Source organism: Aquarana catesbeiana, linkage group LG02 (assembly GCF_042186555.1).
Source record: "Aquarana catesbeiana isolate 2022-GZ linkage group LG02, ASM4218655v1, whole genome shotgun sequence".
NCBI classification, from domain to species: Eukaryota; Metazoa; Chordata; class Amphibia; order Anura; family Ranidae; genus Aquarana; species Aquarana catesbeiana.
Genome location: NC_133325.1, coordinates 390471407 through 390498894, shown reverse-complemented (window position 1 = coordinate 390498894; position 27488 = coordinate 390471407). Strand labels below are relative to the sequence as shown.

Here is a 27488-nt window from a genome sequence, read left to right as displayed (position 1 = left end):
GAAACAAATACTGAGGACTTTTCTGCTGATTTACTGCTTGGTAATATATTGCAAACATTAGTATGTCCATAGTCTGGCCATATTTCATTTTTAAAGTGTGTAGTCTATAAGTGTGTATAATATATTATTCAATTCAATTAGTAGGCTGATTTGGTGTCAAATTGCCAGTCAAAGACACTGTAAAGCTACACCCAGCACTTAGAAACAATGCCCCCGTTGCCTACACCTATTGATACTGGATGAAAACACTTGCCTAGAAAGTGTAGAAGAATAAGTATCCAACTTTAATCCTTATGACTAATGCCGCGTACACACGAGCGGACTTTACGGCAGACTTTGCCCGGTGGACGGGATTTCGTCGGACAATTCGATCGTGTGTGGGCTCCAGCGGACTTTCTTTTCGCAAAAGTTGGACGGACTTAGATTTGAAACATGTTTTAAATCTATCCGTCGAACTCGAGTCCGGTCGAAAAGTCCGCTCGTCTGTATGCTAGTTCGACGGACAAAAAGCCACGCTAGGGCAGCTGTTGGCTACTGGCTATGAACTTCCTTGTTTTAGTCCGGTCGTACGTCATCACAAACGAATTGACGGACTTTGGTGGATTGTGTGTAGGCAAGTCCGTTCATTTGGAAAGTCCATCATGAAGTCCGTCGAAAAGTCCGCCGGGCAAAGTCTGCCGTAAAGTCCGCTCGTGTGTACCCGGCATAAGGCTTTTGCCAAAAGGCATTAGTGTTTTGTGTATGTATTGGATGCTTTTGACACTTCAAACATTAATCAATAAAGAACAATAAGGATTAAAGTTTGACTATAGCATTCCTCTACATATTCAAATTATATGGAGAGCTAAGCGGAGTTTTGCTGTTGAGTCCAAGGTCCCTTCACCTACAGTGGTGGGGAGGTATAGCTGTATATTTATTAGGTGGACTTAACTAAAAAGGACTGATCATTTGCTTGTTCATAATATAGAAGAAATATACAGTATACTGCATATTGAAATTGTAAACAATAAAAATAATCACAAGGAGGCATGGAAAGCAATTATGAAAATGGATATTCAGAATATTTAAGTTTGTATCTGAATTCAGGTCCTGTTTCCATGTTTTTTTATGACACCCAGCATGAAAGATTTTTGGCAAAGCCTCGCTAGAAACAAATGTACAGTATATATTCTGTGTGAATTAAAATTGTATAACTTGTCAGCTTCAAGACGTACATATAATTTGTCAAATATCTTTCTTTCTCGTGCCAATACTTTTTTAAAGTTTATATTCAGATATATGAAATAAGAGTAATCTGGAAACCCGTATGCATCAGGAGAACATATGAACAACATATGATATCTTAAGTCTGCCAGTGTACGGTAAAACTGCCATTTTAGAGAATTTAGTACTATAGACAACTATTTTTTTTTATATATGCAGGAATGGCCCATGTTTGTAGACTTTTCTACATCACCCACATTTCTTCAGTTGTTCTGTATATATTTTACATGTAGTGAAATAGAAAATAATTGAATGCATTTGTGTACTATGTGGGACTTTTGACAATTGAATGCTATACTTTTCCGTCACAGTGCAATATGTGTTTCTCACTCTATAGTGAGTGTTTCAGCATGTGTTGAACTTAAATGCATTTATAGGTCCTATAAAAAGTATTCACCCTCTAGGAAATGTTCAAGTTTTATTGGCATTTAACACTGAATTACAGTGAAATCAGTTGTGCTGTTTGACAAAATTGAACAGAAATAGACTTGCTATATCAAAGTGAAAACAGATCTCTGCAAAGCAATTAAAATTATCAATGAAAAAACACAAAATAACTGATTGCATAAGTACATACCCCCTTAAAGTGGACATTCCCCTCTCAAAACAAAAATCCACTGCAGCATGAAACCCTGCTTGCTGTGCTGAAATCTGGGACTATTAATTTATAAAACAATGTTGGGTGTTATAGCCACAAACAAACGCCACCTTCCGCCTTCCCAATTAGCACTGCCTAGACACAAAATTATATGTCTGTAAGATGGAAAATACAGGTGTGTAGAAAAGTTCTGGTTTCACAGTGAGACAGGGATGGCTTGACTTAATGCATTTTGCAGTCAGTGCTCTTTAGTCAGAAGTAACTTTGAAGGTTGTTTTGATATGTGCAATGGCCCTCTTTCCAACCAGCCAAATAAACCAAGAGTGCACACGATTAACCCCTCACCATGGCAGGTACAGAGTCACTAGGGGAGCCAGGGGTCTAGCTCCAGGATGCCTATGCAGAGTAGGATGTTATCACGGTCATATATGCACTGGCACCTTAGTTTCAGGTTAGTAGAGATCTTATCAGTCAACCCCAAAATACTTGATGGAACAATTGTATAAAATGCTCAGGAACCTGGTGTCTTGTCTTGTGCATATATATGCTTAGTACACCTAGATTAAAGCACCACCGGGGTGCTGCCACCTCCCCTTGCTCCCTCACACCACAGTAACACAGCAGCCTACTTTCTAGTTTCCCATGGCACTGGTGGTCTAGCCAGGACCTCACAGGTGCACCTTGGGAAGGCTACATCACCAGTGCCTTTAGGCTACATCACCAGTGCCAATTATTTTTCAACTTGAAACAAGTTGAAAAATAATTGCATAGACTGACTTTAAATTAGATGCAGTTTAAATGACAGATGGCTATTGAAACAGTCAACATACGACTTGGATGAAGACAAAAAATGGCCCAACGCATTTTGAATTTATAAATTATAGCTCACTCTTCTTCGGGGTGGGTGGAGGATATGTGCTAGAGGGTGCTTTGGGTGGGGAAAGGAATTGTGCTTGGGGGGCTCAAACTTCAAATCTGCCCCATCCTCCTAGCACATATCCTCTTACCCCCACTCCCCTCAAAAGCACTCCTGGCAGCATAATTGTTACCTGCCCAGCCCCCTCCTTCCCAATCACCATGTCCCCTCCCTCTGCAAGACTGGGCAGATGCTGTAGTGCAGTGGCCCTCCTCCTCCTTGGCTCTTCCTCCCTACCTGGGTACTTGAACCACCAGAGCCGAGGAGAAGGCAGCTATAGTCTGGTCTGCAGTGAGTAGAGAAATGCAATTGTGGCATGTGGGGGTGTGTGGGACCGTCGGACCCTATCTGTCTCTGCCTCACTCCCTCCTCCCCCACCCTCCCCACACATCGCATGGAGCTGAGGAGATCCCGGAAGGGAAGGATTGAGCTGCGGCACCCCTCTCAATGTGTTGCCAGTGCCAGTCTGGGCCTGGTGTCAGCCTCTGACGGGTGTCACCCAGGTGCGGGCAGCATGTCTTTTGGAGTGTGGGAAGAAACCGGAGTACCTGGAGGAAACCCACGCTGGCACAGGGAGAACATGCAAACTCCAGACAGGTAGTGTTGTGGTCGGCATCTGAACCAGCGACCCTTTTTACTGCTAGGCGAGAGTACTACCCACTACACCATTGTACCACCCAGTTTATGAATGCATATGGTATATGGCTTTACTTAGAGTGTATCTAAAGCCAAAAAATGTTTTCATCTTTGATAAAGGCATTGGAACATCTGTTTCAATTGCTGTTTGGGTCCCTGTTGGGAAATATAGTCTCTGCATCTGAAAGAGAGGGAAAATCTGAAATTTTGAGCTATCACTGGAACAGAAAAAGGGAAAAAAAACTTTCAGTTGAGATATTTGGTACACAAATTTACTATCCAAAAAAAAAAAAGTTTTGCCTTTAGATACACTATAAGTACAAACATTTTGAGAACATTCATCCTGTGCATTCATATTTTTGAGCAGAAAGACAGCCAGATTGCTGAGATAGGTTAGATCTGGGGGGTTATATAGGGTATCCTCCCTCTCCTGCTTATGGTAACAATAATTCATTTTCCTGATCCAAACATGATTTAGCACGTTTGTAATGCTAGTGATCCAAGCATTGGACCATGCATGACCTCACAGCCAATTGCTAATGTATATAAGCAACTTTAAGGACATGATGTATACAAAAAAATACTTGCTTCAAAGGGAGGAAACTGCGCCAACTAAAAAATTGCACTAAAGAGGTATAGAAAAATAGAGAGATGTTCTTGGAGCCATACATAAATGAACTAAAAAAAAAAAAAAAAACAATGTTTTTTCTTAGTAATTTATAAAAAAAAAAAAAACTCTTAAAATTAAATGGACAAGATGTACAGCCCTGTAAATTTTAGATATTTGTATAGGTTACCGATTAAAACTAGATTTTTGTATTCATGCATTGTCCTCCGAGACCTCTCCCTTTTTTCTATATCACTGTTGTGCATCTTTAAGTATGCCATCAAGTAGTTGTAAGAGTCTGCTGAAATTTGCCCTGCAGAGAGAAACTGTGAGACAATTTACTCATATTACTATACATAAGCAGTGTACATTATTCCACTTGCAGGCTTTACAGTGGTAATATAATCCATTGTGATCAGAGCACTTTCTTTTCTTCAAATAAAAGCTAAAAGTACTGAATGATTTATCTTTCCAAATAGTAAAATGCTTTGCAAAATAAAATGCTTTAAATAAGCAAATCAAATCTATTCACATTTTGGGTGAAACCTTAGTAAGAAAACAGATTTTCATTCTAGTGAAAGAAAGAAAAAAAATATGGTGTATCAGCATCTCTAAAAATATTTCCAAGATGTCACAAGTCTACATTCTGTGATAGTTTTCTTCTTCCTGCCAATATGTCAGTTTCCCCATTTCTTCTTTCATGATCTTTTACTGGTACATTTAAAGCTGAACTCTAGGCAGATGTCAGACACAAATTAATGCAGCTCTGTCTGTAATCATAAAAAAATCATTACATTTATTTTTTTAATTCATGCAGTATAAGTACTTGAATATAACCTATTATCTGCCTCTTACAGTCATTGCACAACAGGGTTCAAGTGGGAGAGATAGAAGCAATGCACAAGAAGTCGATAGAGTTTTGTTATGACAAGAAAAACACTGACAGGGGTGGAAAACAGAGTGACAGAGATAAGCTTATTACTGCTGGTTCTCCACTTATTGTCCATTTACAGGCTAAAGGAAAATCTGTGACAGCCTGGGCTCATAGGAAGTGGATGAAATAAAGTTTGCTGTCAAACTGAGGACATCTAGTGGCAGAAAAAAATACTGTGGGCACAGTTTCAGATTAAATTAGAATATTACAGCAAAATCTGTATTTTAGTTTATTTTGTTTTCAGTCAGCTTTTTTATTGGAAAATACATTTTACAAATATAAGTCAGTTGCACAAAGAGCACATAGTTATACTGTACCATATCTGAAGATAAAGATCCATATATGTATATATATATATATATATATATATATATATATTTATTTATTTATATATATATATATATATATATATATATATATATATATATATATATATATATATATATATATATACTGTATATATATATATATATGTATATATGTATATACTGTATATATATATATATATATATATATATATATATATATATATATATATACAAGCTTTAAATAAACAGAAGTTCAAGAGAAGAACAACTGAACAGTTTCCATCACACGTGAATAGCTGCATTGCATTAAGAAGACCATGAAACCGACCTACCGTCAAATATGGGAATATCAGGATATTTCTACATAGGGATAATATTTACATTGAAATATGTAGTTGATATAAAATATACAGTAAATGTATGATACCAAGGATGTAAACAAACTAAGTATAGCACTGAGAGCATCCCCTGTAGTTATTAAAGGCATATAAAAAGGGCAGAAATGAAGTATTACTACCATAGTAGACGGTCTAGGATATAAGTAGATGGGACCTAAGTGGAGAAACACAACCAGCATTCCCATCAGGTATAACGTTTGTGAGGGTTACCTCGATGTTGGTATGTTAATCTCTCACTTTCCAAGGTATTGTTAACTGTATTTTTCCATTGGATGAAGGTTGAGGGGAGGAAGACATCTAGTTTTGTGCTAATTATTTATGGGTGACAAAGAGCAGTCTCACTGTGGGGATCAGGAAGGATTCTGAAACTATGTGTTCAGGGAGTATTCCTGAAGGCCAATAATCAGGTCTATTATTTTATCGTTTAATAGGCTATTCATTTGTATCTTTTTTTTTTTTTTTTTTTTTTTTTAGCTGGGATTTTCCTTAAAGGATTATACAAGATATAGTAAACAGGACATGTAAGAGGTTAAAGCAATCTGAAAGGAAATGCAGCTTTTTTTTATCACAACAATATTGTTAAAGGGAATTCTAGCTTATACTGTGTTGTCAAACAATATTGAAAAGACAAAACTTTACTTCACAGTACTGCACCATTACATGTTATTGAGCTATATAAGAGTGTCTTTGCAGAAGAGGGTAATGATTGAATAATGCTGAGCATGAAATGACATTAAAGCTGCAGCCAAAAGTATGTATCTGTGGTACCTATCAGCATCTGTTCTGTTCCATATGACAATGATCTGTGGTATACCTACCCATGGGGCTTTTTTCTTCAAAAAATAGGTGCAGGTCCTCATGTCTCGAACCCCACCAACTTGATTATATGTCTAGATTTTTTTTAATCACCATAAAGTCCACTGTTTTGGTAATCTGACCATTAAGAGTGTGGAACAGATGCCTTCCATTATTTTACCAAAAATGACAGATGTTGTAAAACGTTGATGCTGTAATGCAGAACTGAATATGAAGCATTTTGTGCACCTTAATCTACATGAATGATTCATCAAAGTGAATTTTGCTTTCAAAAGGAGGAGGAGGAAGACATTTTTTGCACTGGCTGGTCAGCAATAATGAATGATTTTATTTGAACTTGGTGTATGATATAATATATGATGTACCGATGACTACTAGTCATTCCTAAATATTAGATAATTTAGTTTAAACTTTTTTTATCCACACCTGTTACCATCACAGTTGATTCAAACATTAAGTCATTGTTATAGTTAAGGCCTAAACATTCCTATGGGAGAGGTGTTTCCATTGCGGCTCAGCTTCACTTTTTAGTTAGTCATTGACCCAGATCAAATATGTAGGTCAGGGGTTTCAACATCACTGGCATCTTATTTGATTCAGGTCAGTGACTCTAACCATTCTAACCATTCTTATAAATATTGTATTTACAGTGCTTTTAACAGTTTTAAGAGAAACATAACTGCATTAGAACTTTTTTCTGTTGGAGTTGAGCATTAAAGTGAACCTGTGCCCAGACTATGCACATACAAATGTTTGCAAATTTTGAACAGACATTAAAAGCACTTTAAAGCACTTTCCTACGTAGCTCTGTAGCTATAGGCATTTTGGAGAAATCCACCTTCAGAATTCACTGAAATCAAAATTTCTTTCTCTTTATCTGCTTTGGAAACAGAATCTTTGCAGCCTGTCGGTCCTCTAAGTAATTACGCAAAAGGTATTTCTAAACTTTTAGAATCCGACTAAGTCCTGACTGCAGAGTCTCTGTGCTGATTTTTGAGAATGAATTACATCACAGCACATGCAGCCAGAGAGCTCATTGCTGACTTGCTTACCTTGATTTACCTGTACAGGGCACAGCAAAAGGTTTGCTTAACTTACTCCTTCGCTACAGAGCACCACTTTACCTTAATTCTCCTGCAGCTCTATCTAGCTGCCAGAAGTAAAAAGAGGAAGCCCCATGTAAGCTCCCAGTCACAACTTATAGCTTACATAGGGCTGAGGACTCCCTCCTTGCCCCACTATGATTGCAAGGGACTTGAGTCATGTGCTCCATGTACCAAATGGAGCCATGGGGGTGCAAAAGTAAGGTGGTAATTAAACATTGATTTTCTCCTCACATTAGATTGTTTTTCAGCTAAGGCTGGCCATGGGCAGAGAGAATTTCTTTTGTGCAACCACGGGTTGACGGTGTTGACAGGGGAATCCCGCTCGGGGAGCCATTGTGTTCTCCCAGCAGGGGGGACAGAGGAAGCCCTCAACGGCAGGAGAACACAGTGATTATTGCTAGCAGCTATGACAGCCGCTAGCAAAAATTGCATGTAAAATCTGGCAGGCTGGCTGTACTCAAGCTGATCGATCAATCAACACACAGTTAGAATATTGGCTGGTTTAGCAGGCTTACCACTTGAACCATTCACATATTACACTATTCTTCATTGTGTGCTGATAGACAATAGTATATATTTCAAATATATATATATATATATATATATATATCTTTCTCTCTCTCTCTCTATAGATAGATAGATAGATAGATAGATAGATAGATAGATAGATAGATAGATAGATAGATAGATAGATAGATCTATATCTATCTATCTATCTATAAATATATATATATATATATATATATATATATATATATATATATATTGGTTATAAACATATAAACAAAATGCATTCCTTCTTACTTTGTGGTATTTTATTTGCTCAGCTTTGGCAGCTGTAAAAGGTTCAATAACAATAGAAGAAGGAAGAAAAAATGTAACTTGTGGTGTGTAATCATCTCAGTTCTCTGTATATTACTTAATGAGCATTCTCAGAGCTTTCAATAAGTTAAGAATTTCAGGGAAAAGAAGAACACAGATCTGGATATCCCTAGGGAACATTGCTAGTATTGGATCTGACATCACAGCCCGTGGTTTAGGTCAGTCAGAGACTGTTTCCATGGCAATGGTAATTGCATTTTTGAACGAGCAGCATTTGGGGACACTCATATTGCTTTCTCCTGCCCATGCCCTAGAAAGTAGAAAAGTCAGAGCAGCAATTTATTGAATTTATCCTGTGTCCACCTAATCACTTCTTCAAATCACATTTTATGATTATTTTATTCAAATTAGTAGACCATGAAAATGATATAATAAACAATTATCTATAATATATTTTAGTGTATAAGACTGTGTTGTGTCCCTCTGTCTAGCATATCATGAATATGATTTTTATGCATATTTGTGTATAATCCAAAATATATTTATATATCAAAATATGTATTTAAACTCTACATGTATTAATGTCAGTTAAAGTGGTGGAACTCAAAGCAAAAATTTACTTTTTTTTACCCCCCCACCCACATCTTTTAATTTAAGTTTTTTTTTTAAAATAGGGATAATCTGATATAGAGCAGTACTCTGTTTACATCCCAGTCCATTGGCAACCGGAGGTCCATTCCTCTGCTCTTGCGTGCTCAGTGGGTATTCTTGTATCATCATGTACGATGCAGGACCATTTATGGTTATTCCTGCATTATATATGATGGCGTTTGCAAGAGAGACAATACCAAAAACCAGTTAGAGACTATCAAGAAGAGTGGTTTTGGGTGACTGGTTGTTACAGTGGCAATTGGCAGGAAATAAGACTTTAGGACCATTGGTTAAGAAAGCTTTCCCCTCATCATAACTAACATTACCTTTTGCATCAGCTGGGGTGTGAGGCAAGGTGAAGTATTTTATTCATGCCTGGAGTTAGACTTTTAGTATTATAGATAAAATACAAATTTTAATCACAGACTAAAGCATTATTTTTTCTGAGAGGCCCATTTTTAATCATTAGAATATAAGAAGTACTTATCTGACATCTATAGCTTAAATCCGATCTTGCATTCTCCTGGAGGATCATGAAAAGGCTATAAGTATCATTTTCTACTAGTTGATTTGTTTTTTTGCTCCAGAAGAAGCATGTTCTAGACTTCAGTAGAGTCCTTACTTTTTAGTGAGATTTGTATCAATTACTTTGTGTGTTGAGACCAAATCAGTCAGGCTTAAATAATTTACTGTTGGTAGGACAATTTGTGCTGCATTCAGTTGGCGAAATCATCAGATTGGACAGATAACACATGTAACAGATTAAAGAAAAAGAAGACATAATATAAATATATTTAAAGGCTGAGTTCACCTTTGCAGTAAAACTGCTTATGCAGTTAAGGCGCTCCAGTAAGTAAAAAAAAAAAAAAAAACCACTGTAGCTTTAGAATTGTTGAATAATATTCCATGTAAGATCATTCGCACACACACAGAAGCCTGGCTTGAAACACTCGCATAGATAGCTGTGCGTTGTTCTGTCCTGTTGATATGCTCTCCAACCATTGGATGCTAACCCCCAGCCTCATAGAAGCAAGCATGCTTCATTGATCAAATCCCTGTGTACGTGGAGTATTCACTGTCCTTCCGCAGAAGAGCTAAGCTGAGCTTTTGCGTGAAGATCATTGCTAAATAGACTAGGGCTTTTTAACCATCTGCCTCACAAAGTGAGCGAGTGCATTTCCCAGTCAGTACACTGAAGGTGAATGGAGAATGCATTTAAAAAGTATTTAAATTGTTATGTTCCATAAGTATGTAAGTATTTGAAAGCACACAGCTGATTTTCCCATTGCTTGAGATCAAAAGAAGCTTGTCTTGGGAGAAAAATGTGGGTTGCTCTTTCCAACCTCTCCTTCAATAACGTTAGCTGCCTGGCTATCATGCTGATCATTTGACTACATCCCTCTAAGTACTTGAATTCCACACGCTTTTCTTTCTATGTTATCCAGGAGTTAAAATTACTTTTCAAATATAAAGCAGTTTTTATCATTTTTATAATCCAGCTGTTTTATCACAAAATATTCATTCATTTGTTTATATTTTGCTTCTGTTCAGGAAAGAAAATGAATGTTGGCTGTGTTGTTTAATAATACATTTATTGGCAGCTTTCTATCAGCAGTACACCTAAAGTGTGTCTGTAATTACATTACATTGTGCATAATAGCTTCTAACACTGCCCATGCTTCTTTTCCAATTAGCTGTTACAATTTGTTCCCACAGGGGTGCAAGACAATCTCTCCTTGCGTTGTGTTACGCGTGGTCAGCGCTCCGAAATCTCTAATATATGAGAATTGACTTCTCTGTCTACAATGGAAGCTTTCATAATGTTTCTAGTACTGCTTGGTTGGCAGTGCTGGTCCCTGTCTTGCAGAAAAGCAGATTAGTACAGCTCTTTCCCCATTAAGCCGTCAGTTTTAATTTAACAGAGCGGCTCAGAGCATGGAGACTATTTCCTTTTGCCATTCCTATTTCAAAGGTGTGGAAGAGATAAGGAATTCAAGTTAGCTCAAATGAGTCTGTTTGCATTTTTTACAGGAAGAAAAAGAACAGAGAGACGGCACTGCAATGTCTGTGTGCAACAATGGTACCAGGATTTCATCTCCACAGGATACTGCCAATGGTTTCACTCAGCCCACTGCTTCAGGTACATGGCATAGACCTGAAGAAGAAGCAAGAACCACCGAACCTCATCTCGTCAAGAAAGCCCACAGAGAGATCCTAGACCATGAGCGGAAGAGACGAGTAGAACTAAAGTGTATGGAGCTACAGGAAATGATGGAGGAGCAGGGGTGAGTAAGACATTAGCAAAAAGCATTGTAAAATTGCGAAACAATGGGGTTATTTTACTAAAGCTGGAAGGTATAAAATCTGGTGCAGCTCTGCATATACACAGCCCATCCCAGATCAGTGTAAAGAGCCAATAGAAATCGACTCTTTACCACGTGACTGGTTGTGTCCAATCACAGCTGGTCACATGCACTGTCCTCATGCACGGCGCTCATGCGCGCCCCTAGGTGCGTGCAGAGAGGCGATCGAGAATGAAGGTTTGTCCAATAACAACCGGCCACAGAATGTCAACAAACCGCGGTAACAAGCTGTACCGGGTTCTCCTCCTCACACACCGATTGTGAGATTGCAGTACCAGCTTGTTACTGCTTACAGTGCACACCAATCACACTGATTGCTCCCCCCTAATAAAGAGGACCTGTCACCACCCATCAAAGTACCTATCACTAGCCCATCTGAGTACCCGAGTACCTGTCACCAGCCCATCTGAGTAACCATGTACCTGTCACCAGCCCATCTGAGTAACCGTGTACCTGTCACCAGCCCATCTGAGTAACCGAGTACCTGTCACCAGCCCATCTCAGTACCCGTGTACCTGTCACCAGCCCATCTGAGTACCCGAGTACTTGTCACCAGCCCATCTGAGTAACCGAGTACCTGTCACCAGCCCATCTGAGTACCCGAGTACCTGTCACCAGCCCATCTGAGTACCCGAGTAGCTGTCACCAGCCCATTGGAGTACCAGAGTACCTGTCACCAGTCCACCTGAGTACCCGAGTACCTGTCACCAGCCCATCTGAGTACCCGAGTACCTGTCACCAGCCCATTAGAGTACCCAAGTACCTGTCACCAGCCCATCCAAGTACCCAAGTACCTGTCACCAGCCCATCAAAGTACCCAAGTACCTGTCACCAGCCCATCAGAGTACATGAGTACCTATCTGCAGCCCATCAGATTACTCGAGTACCTGTCTCCAGCCCATCAGAGTACCCGATTACCTGTCACCAGCCCATCTGAGTACCCGAGTACCTGTCACCAGCCCATCTGAGTAACCGAGTACCTGTCACCAGCCCATCTGAGTAACCATGTACCTGTCACCAGCCCATCTGAGTAACCGTGTACCTGTCACCAGCCCATCAGAGTACCCGATTACCTGTCACCAGCCCATCTCAGTACCCGTGTACCTGTCACCAGCCCATCTGAGTACCCGAGTACTTGTCACCAGCCCATCTGAGTACCCGAGTACCTGTGACCAGGCCATCTGAGTAACCGAGTACCTGTCACAGGCCCATCTGAGCAACCGAGTACTTGTCACCAGCCCATCTGAGTAACCGAGTACCTGTCACCAGCCCATCTGAGTACCCGAGTACCTGTCACCAGCCCATCTGAGTACCCGAGTAGCTGTCACCAGCCCATTGGAGTACCAGAGTACCTGTCACCAGTCCACCTGAGTACCCGAGTACCTGTCACCAGCCCATCTGAGTACCCGAGTACCTGTCACCAGCCCATTAGAGTACCCAAGTACCTGTCACCAGCCCATCCAAGTACCCAAGTACCTGTCACCAGCCCATCAAAGTACCCAAGTACCTGTCACCAGCCCATCAGAGTACATGAGTACCTATCTGCAGCCCATCAGATTACTCGAGTACCTGTCTCCAGCCCATCAGAGTACCCGATTACCTGTCACCAGCCCATCTGAGTACCCGAGTACCTGTCACCAGCCCATCTGAGTAACCGAGTACCTGTCACCAGCCCATCTGAGTAACCATGTACCTGTCACCAGCCCATCTGAGTAACCGTGTACCTGTCACCAGCCCATCAGAGTACCCGATTACCTGTCACCAGCCCATCTCAGTACCCGTGTACCTGTCACCAGCCCATCTGAGTACCCGAGTACTTGTCACCAGCCCATCTGAGTACCCGAGTACCTGTGACCAGGCCATCTGAGTAACCGAGTACCTGTCACAGGCCCATCTGAGCAACCGAGTATCTGTCACCAGCCCATCTGAGTAACCGAGTACCTGTCACCAGCCCATCTGAGTACCCGAGTACCTGTCACCAGCCCATCTGAGTACCCGAGTAGCTGTCACCAGCCCATTGGAGTACCAGAGTACCTGTCACCAGTCCACCTGAGTACCCGAGTACCTGTCACCAGCCCATCTGAGTACCCGAGTACCTGTCACCAGCCCATTAGAGTACCCAAGTACCTGTCACCAGCCCATCCAAGTACCCAAGTACCTGTCACCAGCCCATCAAAGTACCCAAGTACCTGTCACCAGCCCATCAGAGTACATGAGTACCTATCTGCAGCCCATCAGATTACTCGAGTACCTGTCTCCAGCCCATCAGAGTACCCGATTACCTGTCACCAGCCCATCTGAGTACCCGAGTACCTGTCACCAGCCAATCGGAGTACCCGAATACCTGTCACCAGCCCATCAGAGTACCCGAATACCTGTCACCAGCCCATCAGAGTACCCGAGTACCTACCTGCAGCCCATCAGATTACCCGAGCACCTGTCTCCAGCCCATCAGATTACCCATCTGCATCCCATGCCTCATAGAATATACCTTGGGGTGTTTGCTTTCCAAAATGGAGTTGTTTTTTTTTTTTTTTGTGAGTAATTGCACTGTCCTGGTGCTCCAGGACCTTCCAAAGTGTGATAGGAAGGAATTAAATTATATGTGTAATTTATGCTCGCCTGAGAGGTACTACTTCAATGTTGGACCTCTCTATGTGGCCAGGCTGTGTAAAAGTCTCACACATGGCGTACCTCCATACTCATGAGAAGTAGCAGAATGTATTTTTGGGTTTTATTTTTGCTATGTACATGCTGTGTGTTAGAAATATCATATAAATTGACAACCTTGTGTAAAAAAAATAAGTTTTAATTTTCTTGAAAAAATGAACAGTTCAAAAGACTCATTATCCCTCATAGAATATATGTTGGTGTGCTTGCTTTCCAAAATTGGGTCATTTTGTGGGTGATTCCATTGTCCTGGTACTCCAGGGCCTTCGAAAGTATAATATGTCGTTAGGAAATTTATGTAATTTATGTTCCAGAACGCCTGACGGTGCTCCCTGCATGTTGGATCTCTCTATGTGGCCAGGCTGTGTAAAAGTCTCAGACATGTGGTATTACCATACTCAGGATGAATCTATTTTGGGGTGTAAATTTTGCTATGTACATGCTGTGTGTTAGAAATATCTTAAAAATTGACCACTTTGTGTAAAAAAAAATATGTTTTCATTTTCTTTCCACGTTTTTCGAAGACTTTTGGAAAAAAATGAACTGTTCAAAGGACTCATAATGCCTCATAGAATATACATTGGGGTGTTTGCTTTCCAAAATCGGGTCATTTTTTGGGTAATTCAATTGTCTTAGTGCTCCAGGGCCTTCAAAAGTGTGATAGGTCGAAATTTTATGTGTAATTTTGCTCCTAGAATGCCTGACGGTGCTCCCTGCATGTTGGACTTCTCTATGTGGCCAGGCTGTGAAAAAGTCTCACACATGTGGTATCGCCATACTCCGGAGGACTAGCAGAATGTCTTTTGGGGTGTAATTTGAAGTATGAAAATGCTGTGTGTGAGAAAAAAAGGGGAAAAAAACTGCGCTCTGGTGAAAAAAAGATAAACATAAATATCAAAACCCTAAAACTGATGATAAATGATTTAAAAGAACTGTGAAGCAGCAATTCTCATGCACAACATAAACACAGTAAAATTCAAATGGTAAAAATGTAGAATCGCTAAATAAACAATAATATACATACATATACTAAATAATATGGTAATGTGTCCATATATAAATATAACATCTGATGTGAGAAAATTGTGAAAAGTGTCATAACACCAAAATAGATAAGCAATGATTGATATAATAAACAATTATAAATATGTGGAAGTGAGTCCAAAAACATGTATTGACTATATCACCCGTGAAAAAAGATGATAAATTATTATAAGAAGTCCATCCAAAATTGTGGGATACTTGATAATGTGGAGAAAAATAGTGCTAGATCCACCACCAAAGAATGTAGGTTTGCCGCTTACCAGAGACCCATGATCCCCCACTACAGAGGATCAGGGAAAGCCTAAATTGGAAGCTATCCTCTGGACCATATCCAATACAGCCAAAACCTGAATTCGTTAATGGTGTAGTATGGTGTCCAAAACACAGCCAACGGGACATAAATGCTTCAAATTTCAACGTGACATCCCCAGCTCGTAGATGGGTAAATACACCATGAAAGATAAAAGGCTCCAATAGTATAAAACCTTTAAAACTTTATTGAATGTTAACCGCTTCAGCCCCGGAAGATTTTACCCCTTCCTGACCAGTGCGTTTTTTGCGATTCTTCTTTGCTTTAACTGACAATTGCGCGGTCGTGCGACGTTGCTCCCAAACAAAATCGACGTCCTTTTTTTTCCCACAAATAGAGCTTTCTTTTGGTGGTATTTGATCGCCTCTGTGATTTTTATTTTTTGCACTATAAACAAAATAAGAGCGACAATTTTGAAAAAAACGCATTATTTTTTACATTTAGCTATAACAAATATCCCCCAAATATATAAAAAAAACATTTTTTTTCCTCAGTTTAGGCCAATCGTATTCTTCTACATACTTTTGGTAAAAAAAATTGCAGTAAGCGTTTATTGATTGGTTTGCGCAAAAGTTATAGCGTTTACTAAATAGGGGATAGTTTTATGGCATTTTTATTAATCTTTTTTTTTTACTAGTAATGGCGGCGATCAGCGATTTTTATTGTGACTGCGATGTTATAGCAGACATGTCGGACATTTTTGACACATTTTTGGGACCATTGTCATTTATACAGCGATCAGTGCGATTAAAAATGCACTGATTATTGTGTAAATGACACTGGCAGTGAAGGGGTTAACCACTAGGGGGCGGGGAGGGGTTAAGTATGTCCTAGGGGAGTGATTACTAACTGTAGGGGGGATGGGCTAGCAGTGTCATTACTCTGATCACAGCTTCCGATGACAGGGTGCTGTGATCAGTGACACTTGTCACTAAGCAGAATGGGGAGATGCTGTTTACATCAGCATCTCCCCATTAATCCTCTCTGTGAGGCGATTGCGGGTATCCCCGCAGCGATCGAGTCTGCGGGACCCGCGACCCGACTCACGGAGCTCCCGGCCGGCGCCCACGCAATGGCATGGCGGGGAATTCAAATGGACGTACCTGTAAGTCCATTTGCCCAGCCGTGCCATTCTGCCGACGTACATCGGCGTGCACCGGTCGGGAACTGGTTAAAAACACAAAGTTACACTCACATAGTTCAAGTAGAAAAAGAGCCTGTACGTCTGGAGCGCGGGCTGGTAAGCTCACAGACTAGCCTGTCCTACTGGTAACAAGAATAGCGATGAGAGGTGACGCAAGCGCGTCGCTCCATCCTACGCATTTCGTAATAGAGTTACGTCATCCAGGTGCCCCAATTCAGGCTTTCCTGATCCTCTGTAGTGGGAGATCATGGGTCTCTGGTAAGCGGCAAATCTACATTCTTTGGTGGTGTATCTAGCACTATTTTTCTCCACATTATCAAGGATCCCACAATTTTGGATGGACTTCTTATAATAATTTATCATCTTATTTCACGGGTGATATAGTCAATACATGTTTTTGGACTCACTTTCACATATTTATAATTGTTTATTATATCAATTATTGCTTATCTATTTTGGTGTTATGACACTTTTCACAATTTGCTCACATCAGATGTGATATTTATATATGGACACATTACCATATTATTTAGTATATGTATGTATATTATTGTTTATTTAGCGCGATTCTACATTTTTACCAGATGCTGTGTATGAGATTGTTATTATGACAATTTCTTATGACAATTTAGTGTAAAAAAAAAAACATATCTTAATTTTTCCAAGAATTGTGGGAAAAAATTACAACTTCAAAAAACTCACTATGCCTTTTACTAAATACCTTGGACTGTCTACTTTCCAAAAAGGGGTCATTCAATACTCTAAGGTAGCTGGCATTCCTAGGGATAAAAAAAAAACACAGCTGCAGCCCTAGGGAGGTCAGACAGTGCCTTTCAGACTAAAAAGTCATATATATCATTGTGCTACAGATACAGACACATGGAATTCTGTTTTTTAAGTAGGAAGCAGAACAAGTCTTACATTTCAGTGATATGTCTATTGATTTGGTGATAACTTTATTACCTATAACCTTAGTAACATATACGCTATCTTTTTTGAGACTAATAAGCTTTTGTTGGTATTGTCTTGCAAGTCTGGTTTAATTTAAATATATTATATATATTATAGAGTGTCACTAAACCCACATCATAAAAAACTATCAATAAATGGTGTATTACATGCCGTTCATACTCAGTCACTATGAGATTTGTTTTCTGTATTCTTCAAAAAAAGCGTTGCAACGCACAGAGACGGAGCCGGGCGCGAAATTCAAAAAGTGCAAAAAACACAACACATTCAGTACACTGTAATCCTACAGCTTACATTACTGTATCAAATTATTTCACATCCCTTTTGTCCCCAGTGCTTTGTCCAGTGCCCTGCCTGCAGTTTTATATTATAGATACTGTTCTTTCTGCCTGGAAACTTGAGATTGTCCATAGCAACCAAAAAGCATCCCTTTACGTCAAAACAGCGATAATAAATTAGAACACTTGCAGAATTGAGCAATAGTGATTCATGGGGAAATTCATCATCAAACACTGAAAGTGACTTCAGCAATAATGCTGCAACTTAGCAAACATCGGTGTTTTTGATCTGATTACATTATTGAATACATTTTATTATCATTATTTTATTACTTGTTATAATTATTTATTATATTATAATTTATCATTTCGTGTTTCAAACTTTATAATACTCAGGATGTCTACTACATTCTTGTTTGGACAGATTTAAGTGAGTTACTCCTAAGAATTACAGTCCTTCAATATAAATGCCAAATTTCCATGCAAAACAATGTACCGCTTTGAGACGCAAAAATCTGACATAATCATACCGCCATGGAGGTTAAGACACAGGCCGGAGGGGTGTGGCACAGCCTGTGACTGGAAGAAATCTGCCCACACCATGTTATAAAATAATAAAGATTTGATTTCAAATATATATTTGTATGACAATTTAAAGTAGTTTATTTATATTAATTATTTATTAGACATGTGCGATTAGATTCGTACGAATCCGAAATACACATTTTTATGCATACGAATTCTGTACGAAATACGAGATTTCGCATACGAACTTTGGATCCAAATTCCGTTACAACAGAATCGGACATAATGTTCGTTAACTACGAATATTTGTTATGATGAAGTTAAAAACCCCAGGAAGTCAGCACAGCACAGGGATGGTGGGAGCCCCTCATAATAAATTCATCATAACAAACATTCGTAATTGTTACGAAAAGTTAACAAACCTGAAAGTTAAAAACCCAGGAAGTCAGCACAGGACAGGGATGGTGGGAGCCCCTCATAATGATAAATTCATTATAATGAAGATTTGTAATTGTTACGAAAAGTTTACGAATCTAACAAAAATTTGTATTTCGTACGAATCTGAATTGAATTTCGGGCACGAATTCCAAAATATGAATTAATTTTAATACGAAACGGAACAAAACAAAACAAATTTATTGACGGCGCACATGTCTATTATTTATTTTTACTCTATATTCCAAAGGCTACTTACTAGAAGCTCCTCCTGCTTATGTTTCCCTGCAGAAATGCTGGGAAAGATCTGGGTCATGTGACAGCTGTATATCAATTAGGAAAAGGGTACTTCGATTTTTTTTTTATTATTAAAATAATTACAGTGCCATAATTACAGTGTAGATTTAAACAGTTTGTGTTTAGTATCACCTTAAGGTGATAAAATCAAGATGAAATTTGTCATTAAAAATATGTATGAAAAATATTAGTAAACCCTGGCGCCAACCAAAAATGACAATGTGCTAAAAAATCTGAAGCTACCCCTTTAAGTGAATAAACCACCTCTGAAAAGCAAACCAATGAAAAGCAAGGCGCTAACACATACCGTATATACTCTTTTATAAGTCGAGTTTTTCAGCACATTTTTTTGTGCTGAAAGTGCCCCTCTCGACTTATACTCGAGTCAAGCACTTTTCTGCAGCAAAAAATGTCATTTTCCGAACCGACTTTGGGGCCCTGTATCTCAGGACCACTTTGAGCTAGGAACCCCAAATTTGGTGTGCAAACCCAGTGAAACCATAACATATCCAAAGCTGGAGTTCCTAGGACCAAGTTGTCCCGAGATAGGGGACCCCAAAATCGGTTCGGAAAATGTCATTCTCTGCTGCAGAAAAGTGCTTGACATTTTCTGAACCGACTTTGGGGCCCTGTATCTCGGGGACACTTAGTGCTAAAAACCCCAGCTTTGGATATTTTATGGTGCTAGTTCCACTGAGTTGGCACACCAAATTTGGGGTTCCTAGCACTAAGTGGCCCCGAGATACAGAGCCCCAAAGTCAGTCAACTGTGTCCATCTGCAGCAATGTCATTTCGGGACCATTTGGGTTCAGAGACCCCAAATTTTGGCTGCAGCTAGGGGGCATGTAGGAACCCTTAACTACCGAGTTTGAAGTTCGGGGGACCTATGGCAGTAAATGGGCACAGTGAGGCATGCAAATGGGCACAGTGAGGCTGCAAATGGGCATTGTTGACCCTCCTTTCCACTTACAGTAGCTGTGCATTTCTCACCCTCGTCTTATACTCGGCTCACTAAGTTTTTCCCATTTTTTTGTGGTAAATTAGGGCCTCGACTTATACCTGTATTGACTTATACTCGAGTATATACGGTATGTGATAATTACATGTGAACAAAGAAAAAAAAACAATCCAAATATACTAGAAAGTCCAAAGGTGAAAAAATAATTATTTATAAGAATTATTAACTACTTGCCGACCAGCCGCCGTCATTATACTGTGGTTGGTTAGCACGGCTGCGCGAATAGCCGTAGGTGTACTTTAAGAGAATTTTGTTTGGGTACAACATTGCTCCACCGCGCAATTGTCAGTTAAAACGATGCAGTGCCGTATCGCAAAAAATGGTCTGGTCATTAAGGGGGTAAATCCTTCCAGGGCTGAAGTGGTTACACAGTCCAAAAATTGTATTTTATTTTTTCCCCCTAAATCTTGCTGAAGAAAACTCCAATCACTGTACCCCTGGTCTTAAAGGTGCCTTAGATACTCCTCATATAAATGCTCCACCACAAAGTGTACAAAATGTGCGCATACCAACAGCATCTATGATATGCGCCTTTGGTTTCATAGGGTACCACCCTTTTTGCACGTTGTTTTCACAATGTCCCACCTTAAGAATGGTATATGGGAAACAACCACCAGCTGATCTCCGCAAACATCAATAACCGAGACCCAGGGAGAGATAATAATCCAGGATAGTGGGGTACCATTTTATTAATAGTCCAAACAAAGATTTAAAAATATAAATTTGGCACTTACATTCAAAGGTGCTATAGTCAGAACCAACACAACCAGCCTGTTCGATTATCCTGCACACCGCTTGGTCTGAGCCGGCGTGCGCCCCAAACGGTGAATGTTCAAACCAGTTCAAAAACTGGAAATGACGTCATGCATGGCGGACGCACAGCCTCAAAAGCATTTCGCTTGTCAGCATCGTCAGGAAGCTCCATGAGCGACGGTTATTGATGTTTGAGGAGATCAGCTGGTGGTTGTTTCCCATATACCATTCTTATGGTGAGACATTGTTAAAACAACGTGCAAAAAGGGTAGCACCCTATGACACCAAAGGCACATATCATAGATGCTGGTAAGCGTGCATTTTGTACACTTTGTTGATTTCAATGGGCAAGGGGGCTTTAGGAGCGATGTATATAATGCTCCTAAAGCGCCTCAAAGAAGCTGCTTGCAGGACTTTTTCACCCTGGGATTGATGAGGCATTTTTCAGGCGCTTTACAGACGCTATTTTTAGCACTAAAGGGCCTGAAAGATGCCTCCAGTGTGAAAGGGGTCTTAAGTAGAATATATTCTGGGAAGTGTGGATGAGAATTGCCCTATGACTCTGTAGCATATGGACAGAAAAAATAACTGAGCATATGCTACAGATACCACAAAGCCTAAAACCATCTATACATAGCGTACAGATGAAAGTAGAAAAAAGAGAGACAAGTAAAATTCTTTAAAACCTAATTCCTAAATAAAGATCTCACAAACCTGTAGTGCTTACAGGCAATTAGGGGAGGGTGGCGCCGAAAGACGTTCAGAAGTTGGAAGCATTAGTTTTCCCAACTCTCTCACATTTTGAAAATACAGACATGTTTTTCTAATCTCATCCACTGAACTGCTCTAGCATACCTCTCAACTTTTAGAGATGGGAACAAGGGACACCTATTAGCAAAATATGTAGGCATAGGACACACACACTGCCATGCCCTCTTAAAGCAGAATTATAGAAAAAAATGATTCGTTAAACCCACAAGTGCTTTTTTTTTACCACTACTATTCCTTTATACTGGCTTTTGAAATTTACAAATGGAGTGGTTTAGAGTTTGGATGAAAGGTTTAGCACTGGGAAACACTTTTTGAAAGATAAAACGTTCATTTTATATATAACTATATAGACCAAAATAAAGGACAAATGAGGAGGAAAGAGGGACAGAGGGACTTTGTTCCAAATCAGGGACAGTCCCTTGAAATCAGGGACAGTTGGGAGCTATGCTGTAGGTATGCATGGTGGGTTGGAGTCTGTGTTGTTGCAATAATGATGTCATTTTCTGGGAACCTTTACGCTGATACAGTTCACTCCACATTCATCCCTGATCAAACCTTTACTTTCCTGGCCACCATTTGCCATTTTGCCCTGGTTCATGTCAAATCGCATGTCAAATTGGTGGCAATTGTTGGCAATGGCACCATCCTAATTGGTGCGACGCTGCATCTGCAGCGCTGCACCGATTTCAAAAAGTAATTTCTGTACTACTTTTTGCGATTTCGGGCTGCGATTTACATTGACATCTGTGCAGAGACCTGCACAGATGTCTCTGAAATGGCGGATAAATTATGACTGACATCAGACATCCCAACCTGCAGAAACTCATTTCAGGGAGGTAGCAAACTCATTTCAGGGAGGTGGCGATTCGCGCCCACAAACGCCCCCCTCCGCAGCAAAATATTATTTAAATCACTTTTTCAATATTTTTTCGCAGTGCTTCTGGAGAAGGGGGTGGGTGGTATGTGGACGGTGTCAGTAGTTTTTTTTATTTTTAATAATTGATTTTTTTTACAATTTAATTTGTTTTTATTTTTTTTTTTTTCACAATGCTTTTTGGGGGGAGGGGGTTGGGGCAGTGGACAGTGTTGGTAGGGCAGGGAAGAGTGGTGTCAGTAGTTATTTAATTTTATTTTTTTTACACTTTTTCATTTTTTTAGATTTTTTTAAAATATTTTTTGGGGGGCTTTGGTGAGATGTCAGAGGTCTAAACAGACCCCTGACATCTCCACTCTGAGACAGACAAAGGGACTGAGGACACACATTCCCCAGTCCCTTTCTCGGCACTAAAGATGAATGAACAGGAGACAGAGGCTCCTGTCCATTCATAAACTGAGCAGAGTAAACACAGTTTATTCTGCTCATTTATCACAGGACACAGGAGCCATCTCGCTCACTGTGTCCATTAACTAGTTCCCCCCACAGCCGACAGGAGAGGAGAGGAGGGGAGCCGGCTGCGGGGGATGAGGGGGGCCGGAGGAGAACAGTGGTGGAGAAGGACAAGGAGGGGGCCAGAGGAGAATGAGGTGGAGAAGAACATGGAGGGGGCCGGAGGAGAACGAGGTGGAGAAGGACATGGAGGGGGCCTGAGGAGAACGGGGGCAGAGAAGGACATGGAGGGGGCCGGAGGAGAACGGGGGCAGAGAAGGACATGGAGGGGGCACGGGAGGAGCACACAGAGCAGCTGGGGATGATCTGTGACATGCAGGAGTGAAATCTTGCGAGTTCAGCTGAACTCGCACGGCTTCATTCCCGCAGCTCAGTGTGAACCTGGGCTTACCCCTTCTTTCTTTCATTGTCTCATTGTGCAGTTTATCTGACTTTCTTGAAAATTTTCCTGGTGCTCCATGATGTGTTCCTGGTCAGCTTCACTGTGATCATGGCATAGAAAAAACAGTTCTTATTATTTCATGGATCAGCTTTGCTCAGTTATGACATGAATAATGGGAATGGAACACATTCACTGGGCACTTAAACCCCCCTCCTGCCCAGACCAATTTTCAGCTTTCAGTGCTGTCACACTTTGAATGACAATTGCGCGGTCATACAGCACTGTACCCAAATGAAATTTTTATCATTTTTTTTCTCACAAATAGAGCTTTCTTTTGGTGGTATTTAATCACAGCTGGGATTTTTATTTTTTGTTACACAAACAAAAAAATATGGAAAATTTTGAAAAAAAAATCATGTTTAATAGTTTGTTATAAAATTTTGCAAACAGGTAATTTTTCTCCTTCATTGATATGCGCTGATGAGGCGGCACTGGTGGGCACTGATAGGCTGCACTGATGGGCACGGATAGGCACAGTTAAGGCGGCACTGATAGGCACAGATAAGGTGGCACTCATGGGGACAGATAAGGTGGTACTGATGAGCACAGATAAGGCGGCACTGATGGCCACTGATAAGATGGCACTGATGGGTGGCACGGATGGGTGGCATGGATGGGTGGCACTGATGGGCACTGATAGGTACCACTGATAGATGGCACTGATGGGCACTGATAGGTGGCACTGATGGGCACTGGTAGGTGACACTGATGGGCACTGATAAGTGGCACTGATGTGCAGCACTGTTGTTCTGGCACTGATTGTGGGCACTGATAGGTGGCACTGTGGGCACTGATAGGTGACACTGATGGGTGGTGCTGGTGGGCACTGGTAGGCAGCACTGTTGCCTGTTGCTAGATGGCACTGGCAGGGGGCACAGGTGGGCACTGGTGATCTGGCGGCAGATCTCCGTGATCGGGACTGATGTCCCTCTCACGGCCGCCTGTGATCAGCTTTTTTTTTTCTCCTCACGCTGTCAGCGCAAGGTGAAAAAATAGCCAATTACTGGCTCTGTTGACATCACAGATCGAGATCGACCCCTTACTCCGATCTCTGGTCCAATGAGTCTCACAGACTCGCTGATCACAGAATGCACCGCACACGCGCTGAAGGGGGCGCGTAGGCCGCTCGGGCACGGGACGACGTCAATAGACGTCGTCCCGGCAAAGTAGGTCCGCGCTGTAGCCGTCATTCGGCTATAGCGCGGATCTCAAGTGGTTAATGCAGGGCTGTAGATAATTTTTTGCTCTGGGGGGGTTCAGCAGCAGGTACTAAAGTAAAAGTGTTTTTAAACAAAACAAATTGCGCCAAATTCCTAAGGACTGGAAAAAGGAAAAGCTATGTGTTGCTCATAGTAAGCAATCACATCCTTAATTCTATTTTCTCAGATCCTCTTGAAAATCAAACCTGATTTCAGTTTTGCCTTCTTCCAGTTTTTATGAACATTGCCCATTGAAGTTGGCTATTGTCCAGTCTAGGGCCTGGTACTGGCTAAACGAAAAACGAAAAAAACCTGACAGATTAGTGCTCTCTGCCATTGGACTGCCTATCACAGGGTGGTGCACTGTAATAGCCAATCTTACTGGGCAGGTGCAAAGGGCACTCACTGATTTTTTGTTACCTCAGGATTCTAGACAAGAGAAGTGGTACGGTGCAGAGTCCATACATAGAGAACGTACCTATAAACTTTTGAGATTAAGGATGAGGGGAATGACAGGGAAGCAGTGTACTGTGCTGCTGCAAAAAAGTGGATTTGGCTAAACATGATAATGGGAGGGTCTTAAGGGACAAGATTAAACAAAACCTGGGCTTCCTTGTACCTATAAAATATGCTGAGGCCGAGTCTTCCATATTTGCTGTTGTGTTAGCCTCTTAGGCCCTGACTGTTCACATGAAGCGATTTGGCATTGTGGGCAGAATCGCTGTGATTCTGTCCGCAATTCCAAATCACACTGCAATGCTGGCAAAATGCAGCACATGTGTTTGTGTTCCATTCATTTTTAGTGGTACCAAAACACAGTGTGGTTTTGGATGCTTGTGCGATAAATTGCTCAACAATCACAGCAAAAAGACACCACATTGTGGTGCCAATAAAAATTATTGGAACACAAACACATGGGCTGCGTTGTGCCAGCATTGCAGTGTAATTTGGAATCAGGGTACGGTGGCGGGCAGAATCACAGCAATATTCTGCCCACTATCCCAAATCGATAAATGTGCCTAACAGGCTAACACAACAGCAATTATGGAAGACTCTGTCCAGCGCCTCAATCACCAAGTTTGCCAGCAGTTGCCACAATCTCAGATACCAGTAGAATGACTAGAATGAATTCTGCAGCACTGCAGTTCTAAGCTAGCATGACTAAGGAGGATACAAGGGAAAGAGGGACACACCTAGTGACCCAGGTGGACCGGGTCAACGGACAGCAGCAGCAGCCAGCAGCACTTCAGAACATCATCCACATCCATGTCCACGTGGCAGACTGGTGGCTAAGAGCACCCTTGAGGGTCCAGCTCCTCACACAAGCGGCAATCAAAGGTGAGAAGCGGCACTGCAAAGAGGCGGAGCCAATTGAAATAGACAGGACCGGTGGGCAGGTAGGTGCTGGTTGCTCCCACTCTGCTCAGTGCTTCCTTCTGTCCAGGTGGCTGCAGCTGGACAAGTCAAGAAGACATGATCTCATATAAGTGAGGGGTGTACTCACTTTTTTGAGATACTGTACATGTGGCATTGCAACTTTATGCTGTATTACTAGTGTTAGACTTTATAGGTTTGCATAATAAATGTATTTCAAGACATGATTTTTTTTTTTATGTGTGTGTACTAGTTTGTACAACTGAGTTGTGCTATTTTGACAGAATTTTGATGAACCTGAGAGGTTAACTATTAAATGAAAATAAGTAAAAAAATCTTTTCTGGCATGCCTTTTCTTGAGAAATTATAAATGAACATGTTAGTCCTAAAGGACAATGTGCATCAATTTTTTTTTTGTGTAAGCCAGTAGAGTGAATAAATTGGTTTAACATCTACAGGAAGTCTGCAAACAAGTCTAAAATAAGGATGCAGGATGCTGTTTTTTAAATTCATCAGACATTTTCATAAGATATTGCATAAATGATATACGGGAGTACTCCCAGTAGACACAACTTTGCTCTGAGAACAACGGTATTCAACAGACTCAGTTCAATAAATAAACCTAGCAGTACTCCTGAGTAAGCAATTATATCATTCAAAGCATAGCTATCACACAATGGTTACATGGACTGACAAATCTCTCAGTGACAGTATATTATTGCATAGTTCTGGAACTTCACCAAAAGAAGAATAGATGTTTGTTGAATATAAACATGGAAGATACCAGGGGATATTACATACTTTGGTAAGCTTTTTTAAAGACAAAATACACACAAGTAATAGATGTTATCATGAATAAATCATTGGACTATTATCCAAAATTCGATTGAAAGTTCTACATGTAGTAGAAGAAAGTTCTTAAAGTAAATAAAACTGTAGTCTATGGTCATCTTAGTTCAGCATTAAACCAGCTATTCTATGAGCAGTTATATGTATTGAATAGTCCAGATAAACTTATTCAGCACAGGACTAAATAATATTAGGAGTAGGGATTAATTAGTGTTAGGGTGTGGGTTAGTGTTAGGCTTAAGGCTGAAATGGCAACGCAGGGCAAAACAGGGGGTTCCATCCAATGCCTGGCCTTCCCCTTCCCCCATATACTAACCTTACCATTGCTCCTTGGCCTATCGATTGGGAAAACCTGTCATGAATTTATACTCTGCAAAAACACATACCCTGTAAATGTAGCGTGTAATATCTATGCGTTTTTTTCCACTAGTGCTGCAGAATAGAGAAATGGCCCCCTGAAGTCCATTGGGAAACCAGTACTTTGAGAAGTATCAATATTTTGGTGCCCCTGCAGTGCTCAGTGTTTCCTCCTGCTGACTTTCATGTCCTTATGGGACACAGCAATGATATGGATTTAGCAGGAGGAACCAGTAAGAGCTGTGGGG

General features: G+C 40.7%; 1 protein-coding gene across 1 annotated transcript in view; it reads left to right on the top strand.

Moving 5' to 3' along the window:
- The window catches only part of SRRM3 (serine/arginine repetitive matrix 3), a 643608-nt gene that overhangs the window by 270158 nt on the left and 345962 nt on the right, over nucleotides 1–27488 (top strand). The window contains exon 3 of the mRNA XM_073615202.1: nucleotides 11087–11340. Coding sequence (XP_073471303.1) covers nucleotides 11117–11340 — 224 coding nt within the window. The 5' untranslated portion in view covers nucleotides 11087–11116. The remainder of the gene's footprint in view (nucleotides 1–11086; nucleotides 11341–27488) is intronic.